At 35.2% G+C, this 25,090-nt stretch overlaps 1 protein-coding gene across 1 annotated transcript in view; it reads right to left on the bottom strand.

The window, feature by feature from the left end:
* Positions 1–735: 735 nt before the first annotated feature.
* LOC144449728 (uncharacterized) overlaps positions 736–25,090 on the bottom strand; it is a 50,422-nt gene continuing 26,067 nt past the window's right edge. The window contains exons 7-19 of the mRNA XM_078140306.1: positions 14,576–14,664; positions 10,524–10,674; positions 9,795–9,913; positions 9,440–9,544; positions 8,775–9,061; positions 7,868–8,068; positions 7,329–7,416; positions 6,867–7,106; positions 6,262–6,365; positions 3,494–3,666; positions 2,576–2,695; positions 1,563–1,694; positions 736–875 (exon numbers count right to left, since the gene is read on the bottom strand). Coding sequence (XP_077996432.1) covers positions 736–875; positions 1,563–1,694; positions 2,576–2,695; positions 3,494–3,666; positions 6,262–6,365; positions 6,867–7,106; positions 7,329–7,416; positions 7,868–8,068; positions 8,775–9,061; positions 9,440–9,544; positions 9,795–9,913; positions 10,524–10,674; positions 14,576–14,664 — 1,949 coding nt within the window. The remainder of the gene's footprint in view (positions 876–1,562; positions 1,695–2,575; positions 2,696–3,493; positions 3,667–6,261; positions 6,366–6,866; positions 7,107–7,328; positions 7,417–7,867; positions 8,069–8,774; positions 9,062–9,439; positions 9,545–9,794; positions 9,914–10,523; positions 10,675–14,575; positions 14,665–25,090) is intronic.

The raw sequence follows: 25,090 nt of genomic DNA, 5'->3' as shown, positions 1-25,090 counted from the left end.
CATATAGCGTTCCCAAGACTAACTTGAGAGTCTTGAAATACATTACTGCATTTATTACAACTAAAATGATGTAGGCTTGGTGTTTCAAACACTGATGGAACATTACGTTTTTGACACAAAGATAGACATACAGTGTATTTCAATTCTAGACTAACAAATAACAGAGACACAATAAACACAGCAGGATCCTTTACCCAATCACATTGAACAGTGATAAGCATAGCTATTCTCTTACAGTGCAGGAAAAACAGGCTTCTAATGAAAACAGTACACATTGACTTGATGACGATTTTAATGGCTTCAACTGTTAATTTTCTATTAAACTGATAATCAACTACTTTTTGCATCCCCACTGTGTGCACCACCTACGGAATTGTTTCTTTTGCATTTGAAGTTGTCTGAGTGTGTGTAAGAAATGTCATGTTACATGAGTAAACACCGAACCAACATCATTTTCACTGTAAGCCTTGTGTCAACATTTTATAATGAAAACACAAGATTCTTTTTTCTGTGCTCTAAACACAGCTCTATCCTGCTAGACTCCAAGAAATACCACTTGATACGTATTATGGCATAAAAGTTACTAATTCAATAAGAATGCAACTAGCCAGTACCAAACATCTAAGTATACACTATATATATTTGACAGAACTTTGCCCTATGTAAATGCCATTTCATGAAACTTTTCCTATAAGTCAGCTGAGTGTCTGAAGTCCAATACTAATTATCTTTGTATTATCTCTTCTTAGACCTTGGTGCTGGTTTTGGTGCTGTTGGTTGAGATTGAGATTTATTCATATATTTCATATACTCAATCTCTCCATCTAGATCTTGTAATTCCTGTCGAAGCTTGTCATTGATTTGACTCCAATTGCCTGCAAACAACCACAAACAAACAAACAAATCAGAACAATTAAAAGCTACCTCATATAAAGATATGAAGTTTTAGCAGGCTGACAGATGTCGTTGAGGGCGCTCTTTACCACTCACCGGTTGTGTGGAGCAGAGTTTAATTCAACTGAGAAGTGCTCACACCAATGAATCTCTCAGTCTTTGTATTTCATTGATGAAATAAAAAAAATACTACACAGACTTATAATTGTAATTCTACATCTGGGTACATAGAATAAACAATATTACCTCCTTTTTGGCTGATGTAGCTAGAAAAAAAAGTATTATCTAGTCTGTGTCAATCATCACCACTTTAGTTTGCTCAAAACAAAGCTCATATAAGAATTTGGGGTCAATTTATAGATGAACTTCTAATTGCTTGTGTCATTGCCACTTGGGGTAAACCTATACATGAACTTGGAAACTAAGGTACTGTTAGGGAATACTGTTGCAAGCTTGTGGCAAGCTTGCAGAGAAATTCACTGCCTTAGATGCTTACAAGCTTGCAGGGCATCACAAGTGTGTGACAAGCTTGCAGGGCAGAGATTTAAAACTTCACTGCCTGGCTTTGCAAGCTTGTTGCAAACTCCAAGTAGATCCTACAAGCCGTCCACAAGCACACTTATAACTTTTGTGTTGGTCTGCATGCAAAAAAAAGGCACTTCATGTACCTGATGAACGTGGTGTTGACTGTGGCGTATCTATGGAGGAATTCTTTAACATTTCATGAGTTCCTTTAGGTATATATTTGACTGGTGGCGGAGTAGCTGCCGGTGTGGCTGGTATGGCATCTAATGACGGGTCTAAAGACAAGACAAGACAACACAAACAAACACACTTCTAATTAACACTACGTGACATAATTTCACACCTACACAACAAACCTGTGTTTTCATTCTTGTTATTACTGCCAATTTTAAGCGTCATAAACATATTTTGTTTTTGTAATCATTAAAATCACGCAACTAATTCCAAAATATCAATTTGTACAGAACGTGGAAATACATGCAAAAAAACCCACAAAATCTTCACCTTGTCAAAACTACAGAATGCATGCATTTGTGGTTTTGACACTTCGAAATCTTGCAAACTTAAAAATGTAAGTCAAAGAAGGCAAGACATGACCACATCTTTTAATAATACTGGACTAGGTTGAGCTTGGATTAACTGGGCTACAGCTCTCAGCAACAGTAATCCAAGGTGACCTTTGACTCGTTTGGAAAGGCTTGAGGTATGATGAAAATTTCGAACTGCATTTCAACCAGCGGACAGACGAAACCTTGTGATGCAGTAAATGACATTCCAAAGCATACTCTTAGCTTGAATGAGAGCCGAGATGATAACTTTACAGTAATGCTATCAACGGTATATGGTACTGTTCTCTTTATGCATAAATGGACAGCTGTTAGCATTGGGGTTACATTTACAGGGATATTAAGAACACAATTTTTGATAATACCACCACCACCATTACATACTTTTTAAAAAAAATTTTCTTTTGTTGTGCTGGGAGTTGTTCCCAGCGATTACATAGCTACGTTTCTGAATTATTCATAAGTTGACAATAATTACTGGTGCGAAGTGCTGAACAAAATTATAAGCAAAAACACATAAACACACCACATAACATGCATTTTATCTATCAGTGCACCACATGCCACCATGATACCCCCTAGCATTTTACCTTTCTCATTACGTGCACCTTTGCCTTTTCTTTCAGCTGGCTTGCTAACAGTTTTATCGTTACTTCTAGAGCTAGCAGCTTGTGGTTTACTTTGTTTTTCAGGAGGTGAAGTACTCTCTTCTATTTTGGAAAGCATAGCATTGAGAGAGAAGAAAGCAGGTGGGGAAAAATAAAGACCAGGGATAGATTAAAAAATAATTACAAAGTAAAATCAGACAGGCTGTGAAACTTGAAAAGTTAACAAGCGTTATCAAAATTAAAATATGAAAAAACAAAATGAAAGCAAACTTGACTGAAGTATTTTAACATCAATTAGACAAAATAATAAATAGCAATATGAATCGGATTTTGAAGAAAATTTTTTTTTAAGCATTAAAAAATATAGTTGAAGCAAGTTGGAGTTACTTAGGGACAACTGCATGTTGCACAAGCTCAATGAACAAACTTCATTCGTTTTATAGGATAAAACCCCCTCCCCCTAAAAGAACGTTCACAAGTGCACAATCGATCAACAAGTTTATATATGATGTACACCATGGTGAAAATTGTAGTGGTCACCACTATGATCAGAAACCCAGCACTGTATATCACATTAGAAGTATAAAGTTTTATCAACTTATCAACATCTCAGTAGTAAATACAGAACCTGTTATCATTGAAGGCGTGAAAGTTTTCAAAATTTGGTTAGAAGTGTGAAAATGAAGTTCAGCAAATCGCACTGATGTCAGACCCTTTCACCTAAATGAATGAAGTTCGTTTATTGAGTTTGTATTACGTTGTGAAATTGTCCCTTAGTTGAGCAAAGGATGAATTATACTAGTGAAAATAAGCATCTTTCTGATCCATTAAATAAGATTTATACTCGAGTCATTTTTTTTCCTTAAAAAGTCGACATCTTCATTTCAGTAGAACGCTTACCTTTCTTTTCTAGGCCTCTAGCTGGCGGTATATTGATGTTAGCTTGTCGTGGACCGCTCTGTTCTGACAAACTAGAGCCTTTGCCAGGCTGCGAATACAGTTTATTAAAAGTTTGTTGTTGTTGGAATCTATCCACATAACTACCACTAGGATCTTGACTTCTCGGACTGTCTCTGTGTAAATCAAAAGTCAGGAAACCAAAACTTAATCAAAAGAAAATCTAAACCATCACTGCATCTTTTTGAAATTTTAGCATTACTACACGCCCCTCCTCCATCCTTGGCGCCACCATATACCACAGAAAAACTTTATCTAGCAGGGTTATTCATTTGAAGCTGAACTTTGACATTTGACCCCAAACACCTCAACAAATCATATTTTCCTAATTTCTTTGACAATCATATTTTTTTTAATCTTTTTCTTTTTTAAATTTAAAAAAAAAAAATATTTTTGTGCTGGGAATTGCTCCCAGCGATTTTCTGTCAGAGATACACACAATCACACAAAATGCTACAGCGATCCATTCAGGTTTGGGACTATGTGACAGGGCTATGTTGCACGCTCTATATAACGTTTGCTGTGGAATTGTCAAGGCCTTCCCAGACAGTCCAGTGGCTATCCCGGAGTCACCCCAGGCCCGGCAAACATTAGCACCTGAGTGCTCCATGTTAACAATCATGTTTTGGGTTTTTGTAAAAGGAGCATTACCCCCAAAAATAAATACATGATGTTTTTGACTTGATTACATTGATCTTTATATGCACACAGTCTGTAAGGTACGCAGTGACGGGACGCCCTCATACATCGGTTGGTGAGGGCAGAACGACACAATGTATCTTACAGTCTAATATACATACTTGTCTGTCAACTTTTTTAATGGTACTGCATCATTTGTTACTAAACTTAAGTGACATAATTTATTAGAGCAATATTATTACATCACTGAATCACCTACAGTATCTAATAAAGATGAAAGAATTAGTTTTTGTAGCTGTAATGTATAAATTTTCTTTTACCCCCAAAAAATGAACAAAAATTTGTAAGCAAACCAACATAATCAAGTGAAAAACATTAATTTCCAGGCTATATATCCTTTTTGGATTGTTTTTTCATTTCAAAAAACATTTTTACTGACCCAAAAGTACCAGGATGTTGACCTTTGGGATCAAATGTCAAAGGTTAATAAAACATACAAAGCATGCATTAATTGATATTTACACCAAATATTTAGCCAGCTGCTTACACAAAATACATTTATCTTAATTTATTATAATTTTTTTTAAATGTTAATATTTATTTTTATTTTTACACTGCTGAATACTGACGAGAATAAACTTACCATTTCACCAAAATATAACAATATTTAACAATCCCGGAAAGAAAAACAAAATATAATTAGTTTTGGCAATTTTCGCTTTTGTGTTAATTAATTAAGAGTTATGCTTTTTAGTTTTACAATTATGCATTAATTAACTCTTAAAGCAATTAATCTAAAATCAGTTTATCAATTTTTAGAAAAGGTTACTTCAATACAAATTACAAGATACATTGCGTGTAAGATGTAAGATTGTTCTTACTATCATCTCCTTATGGTTTTAGATTTAAAGAGATTTTGTTTACAAATTTGTTGTTGTTGTTGTTGTTTTTTACGTTATGGCAGTTAGACAGGTAAATACCTATTGCACATTAGTAGATTATATTAACTCATATTGTTTCTATTATAAAATTATTACATTTCATTCCTTTTTGAGATATATTTTCATTGATAAAATCGCAAACTGGTTGAACAGTTTCAAACCTGACTTAGCACATGATATATCACACAAACAATGTCTTTTTTAGCATTGAGCTTTTGTTTTGTCTTGGTTGACAAAGATCAGGGAAGCTATCATCATCAGATGCTACAAGCCCAAGACAAGGGAATCGAACTACCTAACATCTACAATCGGCTGAATATACCGCCACCTAGTGGTCAGCTGTAACTATAGAATTTGTCATTCTGATGAGGATCGTTGACCGAGACAGATTATACTGCCACCTAGTGGTCAGCTGTAACTATGGAATTTGTCATTCTGCTATTGTCAACAAACACAGATCGAAAGCTCAATACTAAAATAACATTCTGTTTGTGCATTATAACCTGTGAAAGTCATTTGATGTATCATGCTGACGAACATCCTCACTCATTTTCTAACCTTCTAATCTTAGAATAGTTTAACTTCTTTTATCTTATTAAACAAACTCAACAAAACCACTCTGAAGATGGGATGAATTAGCTTACCATCACTATGCATTGTTTATATAACTTATCATGTGACATTATTGTGAATATTATTACAATTTATGGTGTATAATTAATGATGTCTGTATTAGTATAACCTACATTGAACAAGACATCATAGAAAACACATTCTTTAAAAGGACAAGGTCTGCAACTTGTAAGTATTTTTCATCATTTTTGTTTCCAAATAAAAGTTTCCTTATATTTTACCCTTCACTATCACTTGTTTAATGACTAGTAATCACTGGCAAAACTCCTACCATATTAACTGCTGTGATACTGTATTCTCATACTGAATGAATAAAATAACGTCATTTTATACTTATATATTAGACTACAGTATCACAGCAGTTTATATGATAGGATTTTTGCCAGTGACTTCTGGTCATTATGTTTTCTTTTGAACAGATTGTCTCGTTTGTTTTCTCTAAAAAGCTGCATGATAACCTGCCTTGATGCGTGATAAAAACCTGGTGGAATTACTTACAATAGTTTATTTTTACTGTTCTTCTGTTGGAATGATGGCGGTTTGTGTGCTTTGAAGTTATTGGGGACACCTTTCATGTTGTCAACAGGTGGAAGCTCATGGGGCTGAAAAAGTAAAATAACAACATCGTTACTCCAACAATACGATTACTTTGGTATAAGTACAAGATTTAAACAACATTACAAAATATTATGATCAAATAGTTATCATCTCTGTCTGTCATAATTCTAATTATATTCAAATTCTCTATGTAAATATAACACTGGCCAATAAAATCAACAGATTCCAGTCATGTGATTTACATCAATGGATACTTATCCAATCAACTCTGTGGATTCCAGTCATGTGATTGATATCAATGAACTATCATCCAATAAAATCTATGGATTCCAGTCATGTGATATATATCAATAGACTATTACATAAATTATATCCAATCAAATTAAGATGTCATTTAAAATCAATGGACTTTTATCCAATCAAATCAATGAACTATTGTCCAATCAAATTAATCAATTTATGTCATGTGATTTACATCAATAGCCTATCATCTAATCAAATCAGTGGATTCCAGTCATGTGATAATTAAACAACAAAACACTTACTTGTTTCTTTGGTGGTGGTTGATGGGTGGGTTCAGCTCTGTAAGTTTGACCACCATTAGACCGTACTGGTGGGACGGAACTTTGTTGAATGTACGGTTGTTGTGCTTGTTGCTGAGGGTACTGCTGGTATGGTTGTTGTTGTTGTTGCTGCTGTTGTGGTGGTGGTGGTTGCTGTAGTTGTCCTGGTGGAGGTTGGTAAGCATTTGGTGGGTACTGCTGTTGCTGTTGCTGGTACTGTTGCTGTTGAGGTAGTGGAAGTGGGGGTTGTTGATGTTGGGGTAAAGGTTGCTGCTGCTGCATGAAAGCTTGCTGTGGAACTGGTTGTTGTTGCTGTTGTTGTTGCTGCTGCTGCTGTTGTTGTTGCTGCTGCTGTTGTTGCTGCTGCAGTTGTTGTAGTTGTTGCTGGTCTGTTGGCTGGAAGACTGGGGTATTGGACTCTGGTCGCCATGACGATACACTCGCCAATGCCATTTGTTGTGACGATCGACTGGAACTACCCCTACTGTAGAAACTATATCTTGCAAATGATAACGGTGACGTCGCCATCACTCTGTATAAAGCAGATACAAAATAGGAAATTACCTAAAAATTATAATCTAATGAAATCCAATTTGATGAAACTAATAACTAGTCATTTTGGCACACTAAAAACTAAATGTGTAACAAGGAGAACATGAATAGTATAGTGTCACCAAAAAACGAGGGGGGGGGGGGCTAATAAATCATAACATTCCTATTGTCTGTACTGTGTAAAATATTTGGGAATGTCTGTTATAATTTGACTTATTAACATGATGCTGAAAACATCATCCACAATTAAATTCTTGTAAAAAATATACTTGAGAAGTCCATCTGCAAATGACTACCTTAGACATTTATATTGGTTATATAACAGCAAAACAAAATACATGAAATCTTACTGATTGTTCAAAAGTAAAACAAAAAAAGGACATTATTCTCAATCTGAGACTTTTCTCAAATACTTCAGATAATTTCTGTACCTTTCTAAGTCTTCCAGCTTCCTCAGCAATTTTTCATTTTCTTTGGAAAGGTGTTCGTGTTCTCTGCGTGCTCTTTCCCTCGTACCGGACAGTTCACTGTTTTCTGACCGTAGGTTTTCATTTTCCACCATGTATTCTTGCAGCATCTCGTACAGGCCATTGTCAGCTGCTGACTTCATACTAAGACTGGTGCTTGCTGAACTGTTGAGGGCAGTATATATACAAATATTAGGCAATCTGATGGGTTGAACGATGTGTGAGGGTGCTCCACCACGGCGTACCTTAATAACTATCTGAACACTTTGATTCATATTTTGAGAACTATACTTTGAATATTATGCAAGCATTATACTTATGACAAAAAGATTTTGTTATTACTCATCTGTGACTCGTAGTGACAAGACCCCTTAGGGTCATCCATATTTTCCTTGTTTATAGAAGAAAAATATTGTGGAATAATATCTAATTGTCAGTCATCATATACTAACAGAGTGACAAATGAATCTACCACAGAAAGTATACAGAATACTATGTGCTTAAAAACTGAATGATATGTGTGTTGATTTACATTCTCCAAGTATGACATCATACAGTATTTGAACATGACGTGTGGTTCCTTAGGGTCCCCTGTAATCAAGATAATGTAAACACTGGAAGTTTGCCAAAATGTACTAGGTAAGACCATGGAAGTCATCAGAAGTGCTACCCTACTGTGAGAACAAATAAACCAATGTCCATTCACAATAGCTTTACATCAACATGTTACAACTATAGTTTTAGTGTGTGTCTATCTTACTTAGCTGATAGCTTGGTTTCCACTGTTGTAACAATAGTTTTAGTGTGTGTCTATCTTAGTTAGCCGAAACCTAGATTACTACTGTCGTAATTTTTACAACAAATCACTCACCTGGTTGTACTTTCTCTTGCTTTCCTGTCTTTTCTAGGCTGACTTTTAGTTGAGCCATTACTTTTACCGGACCCATTACTATGACTTTTAGTTGTATCATTACTCTGTGAGTTGTTCTGTACTTGTACATGTCCATTAGCTAAAGCTGGCTTGGGAGTTACTGTTTCTTCATTCGTTTTCACATCTTGTGGCTTCTTTTTATGAACGTATGTTTTCAAGTATTCATTTTCTGAACGAAGGAGTTTCACTTCTCGCTTTAAACTCATTAGAAGTTTTTCTCTTGGATCCTGTTTGTGATAAAAGTTGTAATATTTGTAATTAATATCGTAAAAATTGATATGAAAGCCGTGTGAATTAGACATCCAGCAAAAAAACTGGGTTTTTTGTTGTTGTTTTTTTGTTGTTGTTGTTGTTTTTTGGGGTCTAATATCATACTTTTACATATATGTGTATTCAAATTCAATAAATTGAACATTCTGTTCAGAGGAAAATTTAAAAGAAAATGGTAATGACACAAGGAAATCGGGATAGCACCCTCATGAGGCAAATTGTACTCATTCTTTTGTTTTTATTAAACCAAACTTTTGTTTCAGCCTGATGATGTTGGTGTTTGTTCACACCCTTTAAAGAAACTTCCAAACTGAGAAAATACAACTAATACTCACCATTCTGACAACTGGTTTATTCTTAATTCTCTTAGCTCTATTAGCGTATCTCAATGTGTTCATAGTCTCAGGTAGACAGTATGCAGAGGGAGACACACAGGCAATCTAGGGGAAACAAAAAGTAGTCATCGTAAACTACACATCAAAAAGATATACAGAGTGATCTGTTAGTCTGTAGGGTATGCCATGACGAGGTGCCCTTTCACACTGACCAACCCCATGAGGAGGCCAGTTTAGTTATCTGTAGTTTTTAACCAACTTTAAATAAAATCTAAATAAATAAATAAATAAATAAATAAATAGATAAATGTCTCAGTCAATAGATGGGGTTTTATTTATTTAACTTTTTACTTACCATGAGGGTAACTCCATTGCCCCCTAGACTGTCTGCCAGTAATTTCGTCAACTTACTATCTCTATATGGAATATACCCACTCTTTTTCTTAGGATCACTTAGGGATGATATACAATTGCCTGTGAACAAAAAAGACAGACAGAGAGAAACATCAGTGTTTCATAGATCATAAGTTGTGGTGGCGGTGGTGGTGGTGGTGGTGGTGGTGGTGGTGTGGGTGGGTAGTGGTGTGGAGGGTAGGAGGTTCCAGGTCATTTTTTCCTCTGGTGGTGGTGGTGTGTGTGTGTATGTATGTATGTGTGTGTATGTGGGGGGGGGGGGGGGGTTCCATGTCATTATTTTCTGAATGAAGAGTTTTATCAATGCTTGACGTCGACCATAGTTTTATAAAGTACATACATGAGACATACTGAAGACATATGCATTAAGATCATTAACTTCAACTTCAAGACGCAACAATTTGTATAAAATTTGTAGACTATATAATTCCTCAATAAAAATATTTGAAATTTCAAAATGAAATATTGGTAGCAATGAGTAAAATCTGTACTACACAAAGAAAAGATCAACTCTACTATGCAACTTCAACCTATCTATACTTCAACCTATCTATACTTCAACCTATCTATACTAAAGAGATCCTAAACCAACTTTGTGACTGATAAAATACAATCTTTATACAAATGAGGCAGTGATAGAAATAATGAAAACAGAAAACTGTGTACATACCAAGAGTAAGAAGACTTTTATTAATATTAGTAGTTTCTGTCAGTAGATCACTAGTATTGCCTAGTTCTTTAATTTTCTCACTTCCAGCCAGGTCAACAAAACTCAGCTTGCCTTGCTTAGTTATGTACAGTGTATCATCATCAGGATCAGGCTGTAATAACAAACAATAGTAATACATGAATATGAATCAGTAATACATTTATATGAATGCATTCAGAGTATGAATATGAATACATTCTGAGTAATACATGAATATGAATCAGTAATACATTTATATGAATGCATTCAGTGTGTGTGTGTGAATATGAATATGAATACATCCAGCGTAATACATGACTATGAATACATTCAGAGTATGAATATGAATACATTCAGAATATGAATATATATATGAATACATTCAGAGTATGAATATGAATACATTCAGAATATGAATATATATATGAATACATTCAGAGTATGAATATGAATACATTCAGAATATGAATATATATATGAATACATTCAGAGTATGAATATGAATACATTCAGAGTAAGAATATGAATACATTCAGAATATGAATATATATATGAATACATTCAGAATATGAATATATATATGAATACATTCAGAGTAAGAATATGAATACATTCAGAATATGAATATATATATGAATACATTCAGAATATGAATATATATATATGAATACATTCAGAGTATGAATATATATATGAATACATTCAGAATATGAATATATATATGAATACATTCAGAGTATGAATATGAATACATTCAGAATATGAATATATATATGAATACATTCAGAGTATGAATATGAATACATTCAGAGTAACACATGAGTATGAATACATTCGGAGTAAATACATTTATATGAATACATTCAGAGTATGAATATGAATATGAATATGAATACATTCAGAGTAATACATGAATATGAATACATTCACGTCATCCTAAATATGGTTTTCACACAAGACAAAAGAAACTTTTTTAAATATATTGTGACCTGCTTTTGAAGGGTTGTGTGTTTACAAGTAAAATCAATGTCAGAGTCCCCAAGGTGTTTTTTAAGTTGTAGAACTTGTCATACCATGCAGGGAAATTATGCAAGCTTTACCCCCTCCCCCTCCCCCCTCCCCCTCCCATTTTCTTTCTCATCTTTATATCAGTTACACATGTACATGTACCTCAATTATTGAAAATTGTTTTTTTTTACATGAACTGATATATGCACATAGCTAAAATTCAAATATTCCACAATCAATATTAATGAACAAAATAAAATATTTGTTGATTTACTATGTTTTTCAACTGTTTAATAAAATAATTTCACAACTTAGAAATCAGACACTTCTTCTGAAATATTAAAGTAGTACATCACAGTATTTGTATATAAAATTACAAATTTCAAGTCTATTGTACAAAACATGTGTCTCACTGAACTTCTTTGTCTGCCCTAAAATTCATGGCAAAACTTTTAGAATTATGCATAGCAAGATGTGAGTGGTCTGTTTCTAAATGCTGTTACATGTAGCCATGCCACCCATATAAACAACTCTGTATGGTGCATTTCATGAGAATCCTGTGGAATCTTTTCTTGTACCCCTTAACTTGGTAATAAAACTGGTATGGGCTATCAAACAAATATTAACATGATTGAAATAGCTTTTTTTTGTCTACAAGTGACAAATTCTCTAACAGGTTAAGTGGATTTCACTTTAAGAAAATCTTGTTTAAACTTTGTTAGTCATTCTGGAGAACTTTCTATAGCTTTCACAATACAAGCACATAATCAATCACAAGTTATTTATACAGATTTACTGAGAAAGGTTTTACCAATCAAAGAACAAACTGTAACTTTTTTTTGCTTAGGTAAAACCTTTGTGTGTGGCAGTGCATTAGTATCACTATTAAGAATGTCTACAACATTCCAAAACACAGTCGGCACACACACACAGTTGCTTAGATATATCAAGACAACATTTCCAATCTTGAACACTAGGTGGCACTATACATCAATCATTCAATAAAAAAATGCACCTGTTCTGAGCCGACAGATCGGTAGTGAACCATGATTTATAGTTGGTATTTACAACAGAGAGAAGGAAACCACAGAAAAGCTTTGATCATTTAATCACTGTCTGTGATTTGGATTGTGAATCAAATCTATCTTTTTAATCCACAATTAAATTAATGTCAATTACCTTTAATGGTTAAGATGGCCGGACACTCTCTCTTACATAATGCAATATTTACTGCTACCTTAATAATTAATGAAGGCCCGATGGGCATTCCCATATTAAACAATATCGCAAAGAGCCTTAAAACGGTGTAATGGGCGGTTCGAGATTGAAATCTACGCAAAAAATACTCCTAATTATTGAATATCTCGTTATGTAAGGTACTTTACATTATTCAATTCCCCAATTACGGTAATTGGTTACCATTTTTCTAGATTGACCACAAATGCCCAGTAACTTTCTAAGTACTTTGGCACCAGTGAAATGCCTGACTTATTTTCAGGCTAGACTTTACAGACAGAAACTAACCTACCGATACCTTCCATTTAGGCCATTTTGTGGTTATATTTTCACTTGCCTGTGGGAATAGCTATTTTAATTTCAGAGTAGGTATGTGTTGGAAATGGATATTATGATTTAATGACATATTTTCTAGCTTTTTAAAAATTTAAATGCATTACATCATACCTTTCTATTCATAGTTTCATTAAGTAGCTATTGAAAACATATCAAACCATTTTTTTACTGTAAATATTGACTCAATAATAGACAGTATGTGAAAGTGAGAGCGAGCAAGCGAGCGAGAGTGAGAGAGAGAGAGAGAGAGAGAAGAGAGAGAGAGAGAGAGAGAGAGAGAGAGAGAGAGAGAGAGAGAGAGAGAGAGAGAGAGAGAGAGAGAGAGAGAGAGAGAGAGAGAGAGAGAGAGAGAGAGAGAGAGAGAGAGAGACAGACAGACTAGTCAGAGATGGAGACAAATACCTGAGACAGAGACACATAGGCTGACAAACAGGAAAGGACAAGAGAGTGTGGGTGTATGGTGCATGGGTGTGTGTTTGAAAAATACAGTGAATTCCAAATTATTCTTTGTTTGTTCTGCATAGCACCTGGCTCTAACTCCTATGTATTGTAAAATTTGACACGAATTAAAGAATTAAGATTTTCATGAAAATCAGGCCCTGAGGGTGCATTCTCACATCTAATCTTTTAAGTAAGGTATTCAACATGGTACAGAATTCATTTCGATTTTGTTATCCTGACTAGAATCACCTATAGTGTTGGATACAATCTGTCAATGTACTAATTTCCTGCTATGATGCAAGCATAGTTTGATAAAATACAATGTAAATACAGATCCATTGAAATTGAAAAGTCTTACATTTTAGCAACAATAAATATGCCATACTTTATAGATTACCCTCCGACACTCAGTAAATCTACTTTATTATTTTAATCCAACTTCTAAATACATTTATGGTGAAAGCAAATAGTGACAGGTCAGTTGGGTTTAACATTTTTTTCTGCAAAACGTAAAAAAAATATCTATTTTTTGAAAATACCTTGCCAAAATTTGGCTATTAATCCATACAAAATAATATTTTGTTTGGTTTGGGTCTAAAATTATGATAAAAGTCACCATAAATTTACATAACACAGAAATAATTGTGCAGAAAAATTTGGCGGGAAGGAAATTATATAATGACATACATGAAATGGCATTTGATAGTAGCTTCGACTGTAATACTAGGGCAAAGCATTACAATGTATTCTTACAAGAGTTACCAAAAGACTTTATTGTAATTTCCTACATCAAATAATCAAATGTTAAATATTTCACACAAATTTGTTTTAATTTGCCTTCTTAAGCGTCAGCAAATATTATTCCTATACCCAAGTATCACATGTTTTGACACACTTATACAAATAGGTCACACACCCCTTGTAGCAGTGCCGCCTATCCCTCTGCTCAATCCAGGAATTCTGCATACATTTCCTAAATCTAAATATATCAAGTTAAAAATAATACTCACCACTTCACTGTCTATAAACAAAGACAGCATACTATGACTTCTACTGGAGTATTCATTTATGTTGTTGCTGCCAGTTTGTCGGTGACTTAAACCTGGAGAGGAAAGAAAAGACACGAGTCAAAATCAGTGTTCTGTACGAAAACACTGATCCATAAATCTGTCAGGGCTGTTTCAAAACAGGGCTTTGAATGTTGACTTTTGTGTTCGCTGTAATAAAAAGTGAGATAAGTCTACCTAGGCCAGAAATTCCACATGATTTTAGAATGATTTATCTCTAGGCACCAGATGAACATTTTTCATTTTGTCAAGTTCACCCAAGCAACTTTCGTATTCGGGTGAGGTGGAGGTGAACTTGAAGTGTCCTATCACAACAATTTGTGAGAATTCATTGCAAAATGATCAGATTAGAACACAGGCGTCTTGAACTTGAAGGTGAACTTGAAGAGCGGACATTATGAACAAATACCAATACAGGTGAACTTGAAGTATCAAAATAAACCTCATATCACATCATTTCATTGCAAAATGATCAGATAAGAACAAAGTAATCAAAACTCTAGAAAGTGATGTTGAACTTGAAGTTGAAGAGTTGACAGTATGAACAGTAAGCCTTATAAAGTTACATCACAACAATTCAATGAAGTCATGTCAACAATTTTCACAAAGGTGAAAACAAAACATCAACATTCCAAAACATACTCTAACATTTTCATTATTCTTAATGATTTGCTATTTGGAACAAATTTTTGAGAAAGTAACATTATAACATGCATGCTGACTTGGTTTACGGCTTGTACAACAGAGGTTTCCAAACCCACATTCAAGCTATACAGGTTTGACTACAACTGCCGGCATCAGTCTGCGGACAAACAGAACCTGTTACAAACAAGGAACATAAACAATTGAATTGGATTAATAACACTTGGCTCAGCATGTTGGAAATACAGAGACTTGTATTACACACCATGGTTTGATAAGAACAGTTTTATGGCCACTTTATATGATAGTTCACATTCACAAACAAATTTCCAGTTCACCTGGCATTTCATGTACACATAAAGAGGCCATAAAACTGTTCTTATCAAACCATGGTGTGTAATACAAGTCTCTGTACTTCCAACATACTGAGCCAAGTGTTATTAATCCAATTCATTACTTTACTTTCCCTGTTTGTACTAGGGTCTGTTCGTCCATGGTCTGATGTCAACAGTTGTATATATACAAATGAAACATTCAGATCATACAGTGAAAATATCTTTCATCATCTTCACATATTCCTGTGAGTCTGGTGTAGAAACTGAAAATTGTACTTTTCAGGTGAATATGAAAATAATCACAAAATGGATTCAATACGATATTTATCAAGGTTCCTTAATTCTATATTTTGATTAAAAGCCAACTTCAGATTAGTATTAAAATCTAGGTGTGGAAACTGATTGTAAGGCAGAGCTATAGAAAAAGTCTGGCTGCAACAAAAGAATGATCCCATGTAAAACACTAATGCAATGACCCAGGATTGAACCATAGCCCTATAATTTAGTATATTAGTATTGACAGGTACACATCACTTTTACACAGGACTCTGTGACATCTGTAGGTGGCTGTAAAGTTACTTTTCAGTTTGAGCCATTGTTACTAATGAACCTTTCAGTATAAACACAGAACAAAGCAAGCTAAAACAACTGATTTAATTAAGTAACTTAATTGTGTCTACTACACGTTTCACTGATGACGTTGGTCTGTTAAAGTCAGACACAACTACACTACTGTATACAACAACTAATTATAGGTAAAACTGTAAAAACAGTGGAATGGAAAGAACCTTAAGGCTTTTTGACTCAAAGGCTTGTATTATAACTTTCTCAAAACACAAAAATTTGTATTTTAAATCACCCCCCCCCCAAAAAAAAAAAACACAAAAAAAACCACACAAAACCCCCCCCCCCAAAAAAAACCCCCAAAAACAACAACTCCATGTTGGTATACATTCTGTCACTACCCTACAAACATGTGTTTCACTTCCTTACCACAATTAAAGTTTGAAACAACCCCCTCCCTCCCCATCAATTTTTTAAAATCAACTATTGAAAATCTGGCTGTATGTGCATGAAGACCAGAGAAATAATGAGCATAAATTGTGGTGCCATGGCTAGAATTGATGTCAATTCTTGGGCTTCTTGCATCTACAGTCAAGTTAAAAGATGTATTAATATAGTCATTACACATACAGGTTCTCGGATATTATGACTCTAAATCAGGTTTTGTTAGCAACGACAAAAGAAAACAGTTACATGTAAAGTACACTTTGAGAAGTGATGATAGACAGAACCACTTAAAAACCCACCATTAGCAGCACAGGCCTCCTTCAAATCATCAAGTATTTTCTCAGTACCGACAAAGTTGACTAGAAATTCCCTCGAACTCGTTTCTAAGTCATTCAGTTCCATTTTGAAAGGGCCGACAATTTCTCCAGTTTCAGTCTTAGCCCACGTATAGTAGACTTCCGGGTCAGTTTGCACTGCTGTGTCTTGAGTACTCATTGCACGTGATACAGATATACCTTTATTTTGATTCAGAATGAGAGGGGTATCTCCTACACCACTTCTTCTGTTATCTATAACATTAGGCTCTGTGTATACTTGGAAATCATCCCTTTCCTCATTTACTCTGTCATCGTCTTCTTTTTCAGACTCATCTGGAGAGTCATTAGGCTCTACAAATTCATCATGTTCATCGTCCGTAGTATCGCTACTAGAATCAAAGAAGTCATACTTCTTGAACCAGTCATCGTTTGGTATTTTGGGAGACCCACCTGTGGGGATCTTTGCTCGTACTTTTTTCTTTCCTTTTCCCTTTATAGCTGCAGGTTTCCCCTTTTTGGAGTGTGACGCTTGATGAAAGTGATGACTGGCATGATTGCATTTCTGTTTTGAAGTATAATCATGAATGTGAGGTAGTGGTATATTTTTAGATTTTGTCTTTTTGGGCCCAGCAGGTACTCTCTTTGGTGTTTCCTTTTTAATCATTTCTCTATAATCGTTCCCATTGCCCATATTTTGCTCAAGTTGCTCAATCCTTTTCCTTCTCATAGTTTCATATTCCATACTCATAGGACTAAGACTCGTCTGGTTTTCTTCCTCAGCTTCTTTTTCTTCTAAGAGTAGTTGTTGCACAGTCGACGCTCTGTCAGCACCCTGACTATCACTTCCGTACTGACTGCTCACATTTTCGTGTCGTTTTCGTTGTTTCTCGTACTGTGCACTACCTGGGCTAATCTGTCTCTTACTTGACATCTTGAATTTCAAACTTTCTGAGTTTTCATTAATAGAATCGAGTTGTTGTGAAAATTTACTACCCCTTGTACTGTGTGATATTTTGGAAATTTGCGACGTCTTACTGACTGTTCTTTGCCCTGATTTAACTTGGCCCACAGACGTCCTTCCTTCACTTTTGCCACTCCATTGATTATTTCCTTTCAAGTTCATGACCGTAACACTTCGATGAAGGATCTTGTCCAACTCTTTGGCGATGTCATCAATTCTTTTCTCACGATCAAGTTCATTGCCACTGTTTGGCACACTAGGCTTCATATTACTGTTGACTGGCAACGTAGAATTTTCATCGTCATCGTTGGGATCAGTACCATTCCTATGATCAATCAAAAGGTTATCTAAATGCTGTGTAATTTGTTGAAGTCTGTTTTGTCTCTCTCCTTCTATTTCCTTTTCCTTTTGTTTCTCACTCTTCTTCTTCCAACCCCTTGCACCTTCAATGTCTAGTTTCTTAGCGATCTGTTCAAGTCGTTTCTTCCTCTGATTCTCATACGCTATGCTGACAGGACTTAGAATAGCCTTGTCTCTCTCTACCTGTCGTGATACAACCATCCTGGAATCTGCACGCACAACTTCCTCTAACTGCCGAGCCAGCCTCTCACTTCTCTTCTTTATTTCGTCGTCAAATGACGTAACTTCTTTCCAGGAGTTCAGTCGGCTGGCTAGTTTGATGTTATCCATGATTGTTTGTGTACAGTCAATATAAATGATATCAAAAACGGGTGTGATTATTCACTAGATTCTGTAGATGTCTTGATTAGGATATCCTTGAATTTCAAGTGATCGAGAAGTCTTCATTTTGTTGTAGAGGATATCCATTGTAGTCGGAGAGACAGCGTTTTCCAGTGACATAACACAGCACTGTTTATCACAACAGGTGCATCAAAATTTCACAATTTTTTTTCCCACAAATTTAACAAATGTAAGAATGTTAACTATAACTTTCACGTTGCCATGGATTTACTTCCTCTTGTAGAGTATTTCCACGTCAAATAAAACGGTGCATTAATATTTGGCCGTCGAATATGTTACATGACAACTAGCCAATGTCATTACCACGATACATCAGAACCACCATGGTTGGTTGGGTGACAGGTTGGTATACACAATCCACAATCAATCAGTCCGGAAAACGAAAGGAACATTCATGTACATGTTGGAAAACAGTGCTAGTCCAATCCTTGTTAGAGTCGCAAACTATATCAACAGCCAGCAATTTAAACAATTCACAATGTATGTACGAATGTACTTGATGAGACAAGATACAAAAACATGATACTGAAAAGGCGAGAAAAGTTTTGAATAATCAATAAAAAGAATGCTACATACCTAGTAACCGAGAACATCAATACAAACAACAATAGACTCATTACTAATTCCGACAACATGACCAAAAACGACACATTTCAACGCAAATAAAGGTATCGGGGGCCACACTGTTACTCTATGATAAAGCACTTAAATAGCTCTTATTTGCTTCTAGGCAGTTGTTAAAACATACAAGAGTAAATTCACTTGGCTTTTTGTCAATTCTGGAGAGTAGAATATTACGTAACATATGTAAATTAGTTGCACTCATTTTCACTGTTCAAGATGATGAAGCACACATTAGAAAGCTTTACATTAGCCTTAGACTAAAAGGAGATATTGATGTTTCCTTTGTTTAATGAATGCACTCTATGGGCCAGTCCTCAGGACTGTATTGTTGCACATGGTTACAGAAAGCTACGGGCATGTCGCAATACCTTAGTCAGGCATGATATGAGTGGGGCATACCCACAGGACATAGTAACGATAAAAATAACACCAAGAGTTGAAAATTATCATCACATAAATCACATAGTCGATTAGTTTCAGTTTCAAACTGACTGAAACAGTATTTTAAATAGGTTAGAATATATAGAAAAGTATTGAATATTATTTCAAGACGACTTTCTCAAGGTTATGAGTTTGAAGGTCTGTTTTAATAGTACTACACATGTGTCATCCCATGATCCCTGGTACATCTGTAGGCATACAAATGGATCAATTGATTTTAAAGTAAAAGGTACTCTCCAAAAAAAAACTTGGGACCAATGTGCCCTCTAATGATAGCTAACTTTTGTTGTTGTGGCTCAGTGTGATAAAAACTGGCATTTCTTGTGAGTTACCACATAGTAAGAGATAGGGGAACACCAAATTTTGTTGTTCCGTCACTAGAAATTGTGTGCGTCAGTGGTGCGTCAAATTGGCTAAGAGGACACACTGATTGGGACATCTCTGGACACAGTTCTAACTGGAGTTGTAGAAATTAACCCAAGGGGGAAAAAATATCCAAAAAAGGTCATGACACCAAGATTTTGGATAAGTTCACCTAGAAACACTGACGTTACTGTAAATGAAACAAATATGTTTTAAGAACAACTTTTCTGATTGACTATAAACTTAACAACATGATTAACTGTACATCAGTTGACCTTTTCCCAATACAGTATTCAAACACATACAATGACTGGATAGAAAGGGAACACAGTCACATCATGTCCCATTTCATAATCTGTGCAAATTGCTTCCTTTACAAAAAGTACTGGAGCATGATTATCCATGCAGATTGGTGTGAAGTACAATTGTTCAAATTCTATCTTAATGTTCTCCTCTTGATGACTTCTATATTATGATGCAAATATTTGATGATTTCAATAAGTTTATTGTCTATCTCTTTGTCTTTAAATCTTGGTTGCATGTCTCGTCTGTCTGTCTGTCTGTCTGTTTGTATGTCTATTCCTCACATCCTCTCTCCCCAACCTTCTATATCATTACCTACAGGAATTTTCGATAAACACTAATTTTCACTTAATATTTCACTGGAAAACTAAAACTCAAAAATAAGTAGTGACTAAAATGCTGCCTTGTACATGAACACAATGTACCAGTCTGGTAATTAGTAAAAATTAGTCTTTGAGAACTAGCTGAAGACTGAAAAATCGTAAAATTTTGTAGTAGCAAAAGTATCTAGGTTTACAGTATCTAAATGTGTGCATAAAATATCTGCCTGAGTTCTCTAGTCATTTTACGACAGTTCCTCACGGCACCAAATTACAGTACAATGTGTTGGCAACTATGCTACTTCTACACTATTAACCCACTTTCTGTTACTGTTACCTGAAGCAAAGACATTGTACACAATCTGGAAAATAATTTAAACAGGTTAACTTTTCCTCTACAAGAAGTGACACATGAATGAACACTGAAGGCAATCTCTTATTAAAGCCACAGCAATAATTTTCTGCTGGGGCATCAACTGGCAGCAAGTGATGTAACGTTGTAACGATGAGACCAGTTGTTTTATGACAATTATTGACAGTGAAAGTTTCAAATTGTAACTTCTAGAGTTCACTTTTATGAAAACCAACAACCCACAACATGCACTGCATGGCAACAGTCAAGTAGTGTGTTAACACCTCCGAGTCTGATGACAATCTTATTGGTTGGGTGGTGTCACTTCTATTAAAGTTTACTTTTGAGGTTTGTAGATAACATGGAGTGTTTGTCTTCACACTGTAGTTACAGCTAGTGGAAGTTGATAGTAAAACAATCAACACAGTCAACCACTCTTAGTAAATACAGCAGTGTATCTTTAATCATCTCCTACATAACTTGTAACTGCATAGTCAACACCACTGAAATGCCTCCACTGCAAACACTATCCCAGTACTCTACCTAACTTTATCACAACATGGTAGTAGAAGCAGGTGCAGTCAATGAAGCTGTTTTTTACACAATTGTCAGTGGGCTAGCAATTTTTTTCGACTGGGGTAGCGGGAGGGGAGCAAACAAGGGAGAACTGCGATGGGGAAGTCCTGATTTTGATACAGCTGAGGACACAGAATTGTGGGGGAAGGGTGTACATTGTGTATGTCAAAATAAATTGTTGGTATAGTATGTATATAGTTGTTCTGTGAGATATGCCATATTCCATAAAGAGATGGCTGACACAACATATCTTATAGAGTCTAAACTCTAGACCCAGTATGACATGGTTGGAAGAACATCAATATATTCCAATGCTACATTTCTGTTGGATGTTTCAATATGTTGACCAGTGGTTCAGACTTGACATCAGCCTTTACTAAACAGGTGTATAGAAGGCAAATACGAACACTCTTGACTCACCAGGTTTACAATAGCAAATCTGAACCCCCCCCCCCTCCCCCCCATCAATCATAATGACAGGCTAATATTGACTTGTACAGTGTACTTCAACATTGACCTAACAATAGTCTGTCTGTAATTCACATTTAGCATTTTTCACTCACCTGGGTGTACAGAAGAAGAATACCAAATCTGACCCCCCACGTTAACTTTTACAGCGCTCAGTTGTAATTGATGACTACTTATTTCAGTTGAACTACATATTGCCTTTGTTGAAAAACAATAAATTAACATGCCTTCAACTTGGTTTGGGTGAGAGGTATAATAAATTTGACACTTCCATGGTGGGCCTGTCTATCTAATCCTCAATGTATTATTTTTTTATAAGTACTTCATATTTGAAAAGTTAATAGTTATAATCTGGTTCACTCCTTTACAAAGGACATGTTTTATTATTAGTCAACTTAAACTTCAATCTGGTTCACTGAGTTTACAAAGTACATGTTTTAATAATTTATATGAGATGTTCGTAGACATAAACTTCAGCACTGTGTTTTAATAGTTTATTTGCGATGTTTGTAGACTTAAACTACAATCTAGTTCACTCTTTACAAAGTACATGTTTTAATGATTTATATGCCTGTTTGTGGACATAAACTTCTGTACATGTTTCAATAGTTTATTTGATTGTTTGTGGACATAAACTTCAGTACACGTTTCAATAATTTATATGCCCAGGTGAAGTTTGTAAACATAAACCCTCTCAATGATATACAGACTTCAATAGTCAAGGCCATTAGGTGGTGCACCTGTGAGGAGTGAGTTACAATCTAAGTCCATGGTTTATGTACGCCATTTAAGAGCTACTTCAGGTATGGGCAACAATAGACAACATTTTACGGTCGTAAAGCAATGAATACTAATTACATTTGGAGGTGACCATTTATGTACTGGAATTAGTGATATATTGGGACATCTTCTCATGCGTATAAACCCACAAAGACAACAATTCAAGTTATCTCTAACTACATGTTATAAACTATTGCAAATTTTACAATCAATCCCTAGTATCGTACAATTTCTCTTGCTTGGGAATCCTGGAATTTCTTCTCAGGAATTTTAATAAACTTTTAGTCAGGAACTTGCAACTTCTATTGCTTCTTGATGAAAAACAACACATTATTTGATACACATGTAGTGACATCAGACTGTATTCAGCATCACAAATATAATAAATTCACACTTTATCAAGTTTTCTGGAGGGTAGCTTGCCTGAGTGTGTCAGTACCCCAAGGACATATCTGTCTGCCTATAAACACATTGTAACTTTTTGATTTAACAATACTAGTTTGTCTCGACCCAGTTCTGAATAGCCAAGGGGAATACAAAGTCAGCCATGCATGACAGGAAAGACAAACACTCAAATTTGTTCAACATATCCGCCATAAATCTAGTTGTTATGACAACTGACAACAACAAGTGTCCACGTGATGTACGATGTGTACCAAGTGGCTAGTGGACTGAAGGATAACATGAGAACCTGGCATGTACATGACATACTGTACATCTGATTTTTAGCCAAAATTGAATAAACTTGAGGTTGACCACAGTACTGATCCTTAAACTAAAGCATCAAAATAACAAGATTTCGACTCCATCTATGCTTACCTCATTACTTTAATCACAGTATGTTTTAACTACTTAATTGCAGTCGTAACTTTTCATGCAAAGTTCTGCTTCGTTCAATCACGCATATCAGGAGCACAAGAAAATCAATACAGCATAAAACCCTTGATATAGGTGACAACGCAAGCTTTACAATACTGACAACTTCATAATGAAGATGTCTTCAATAGCCGAGACATATTTACTGCCCCTATAGATAACAATCACAATACACTACATACAACATGTAATACAGTGCACCCAGTTCAAGCCAAACTTTACTTAATCTACTCACCATACAGGAACCATGTTTGTAAGGGGGCATATAAAGTAAACACATCAAATCATTTATTTCTTGACTTTTGAACCAAATGACATCCAATGTACTACATCAAAATAAATCCCGGCCACAAGTCATGCATACATGACAGATGGCTGAACAGTCTACTAAAAAAAACTACACTTACAAGTCTGATCACATACTGTACTATCATTGTATATATATACTTGGTCATGACTTTGACCTTGTATCAAAACCACAAGACAACATAGTCAAGATTATATCATATTTGCCTTGACTCTAGCTATAGTGAAACAGGATCTATTAGTGTGTTTACTTATCAAGTTTGGAAACCATGGTAACAGAAAGGAGGAAACGTGTTAAAACTGGCATAGTTTGCATAGATTGTACCGTAAACTGTTAATTTAGTGGAATTCGACAATCCTAAAATAACTGGCGAACACAGGTAGACTGTACCTGTTTCCCACCCTTTTGGAAGTATGAGAAGTCTTGTATTTTCTACACTATGTAAATATGGCCTTGATCAAGTGCTATTTACCTACCTAGCCGTAAAATTTAAACAATGTTTTATAGGTCAGTGTCTTCATGTTTGCATGTACCGGATTGAGATAGTTACAAAAATTCCTAAACACTTTGTCATCCCCCTGTGACACACACAGAGAATTCCACAGGTTAATATGTGCCAACAAACCCACACCACATATCACTACATCAGACACCATCTCATCAACAATCATCCCTGATGTCCATTTACAAAATACCAGTGCTGCCACTGTAACTAGTCTCACAGTTGATTTAGATCATTCAAACTATTAGGTAGACTGCGAGATTCGTCATTTAACACATGAGGGGGTAGCAAGTGGTTATATACATTAAATGGACGAACACCAAATGGCTCTTTCAGACTAAATATTAGATGGTTCACACTGGACTCAGAGTCGACTCTGGTCATCCCCTGACTTTAAAAAAAAACAAGATTGAAAATATATATAAAATGTCAGCCCAGAGTTAGGCTAGGTTAGTTCCCAGTGTGAGAGGGTAGTTTAACGCCAGGTCTCAAATGTTTGAGCGTGACTGCATTCTGGTCTC

This window comes from Glandiceps talaboti, chromosome 18, assembly GCF_964340395.1.
Source record: "Glandiceps talaboti chromosome 18, keGlaTala1.1, whole genome shotgun sequence".
NCBI lineage: Eukaryota > Metazoa > Hemichordata > Enteropneusta > Spengelidae > Glandiceps > Glandiceps talaboti.
Note: the sequence above shows the minus strand (reverse complement) of the source record. Positions and strands in the feature narration are given on the sequence as shown.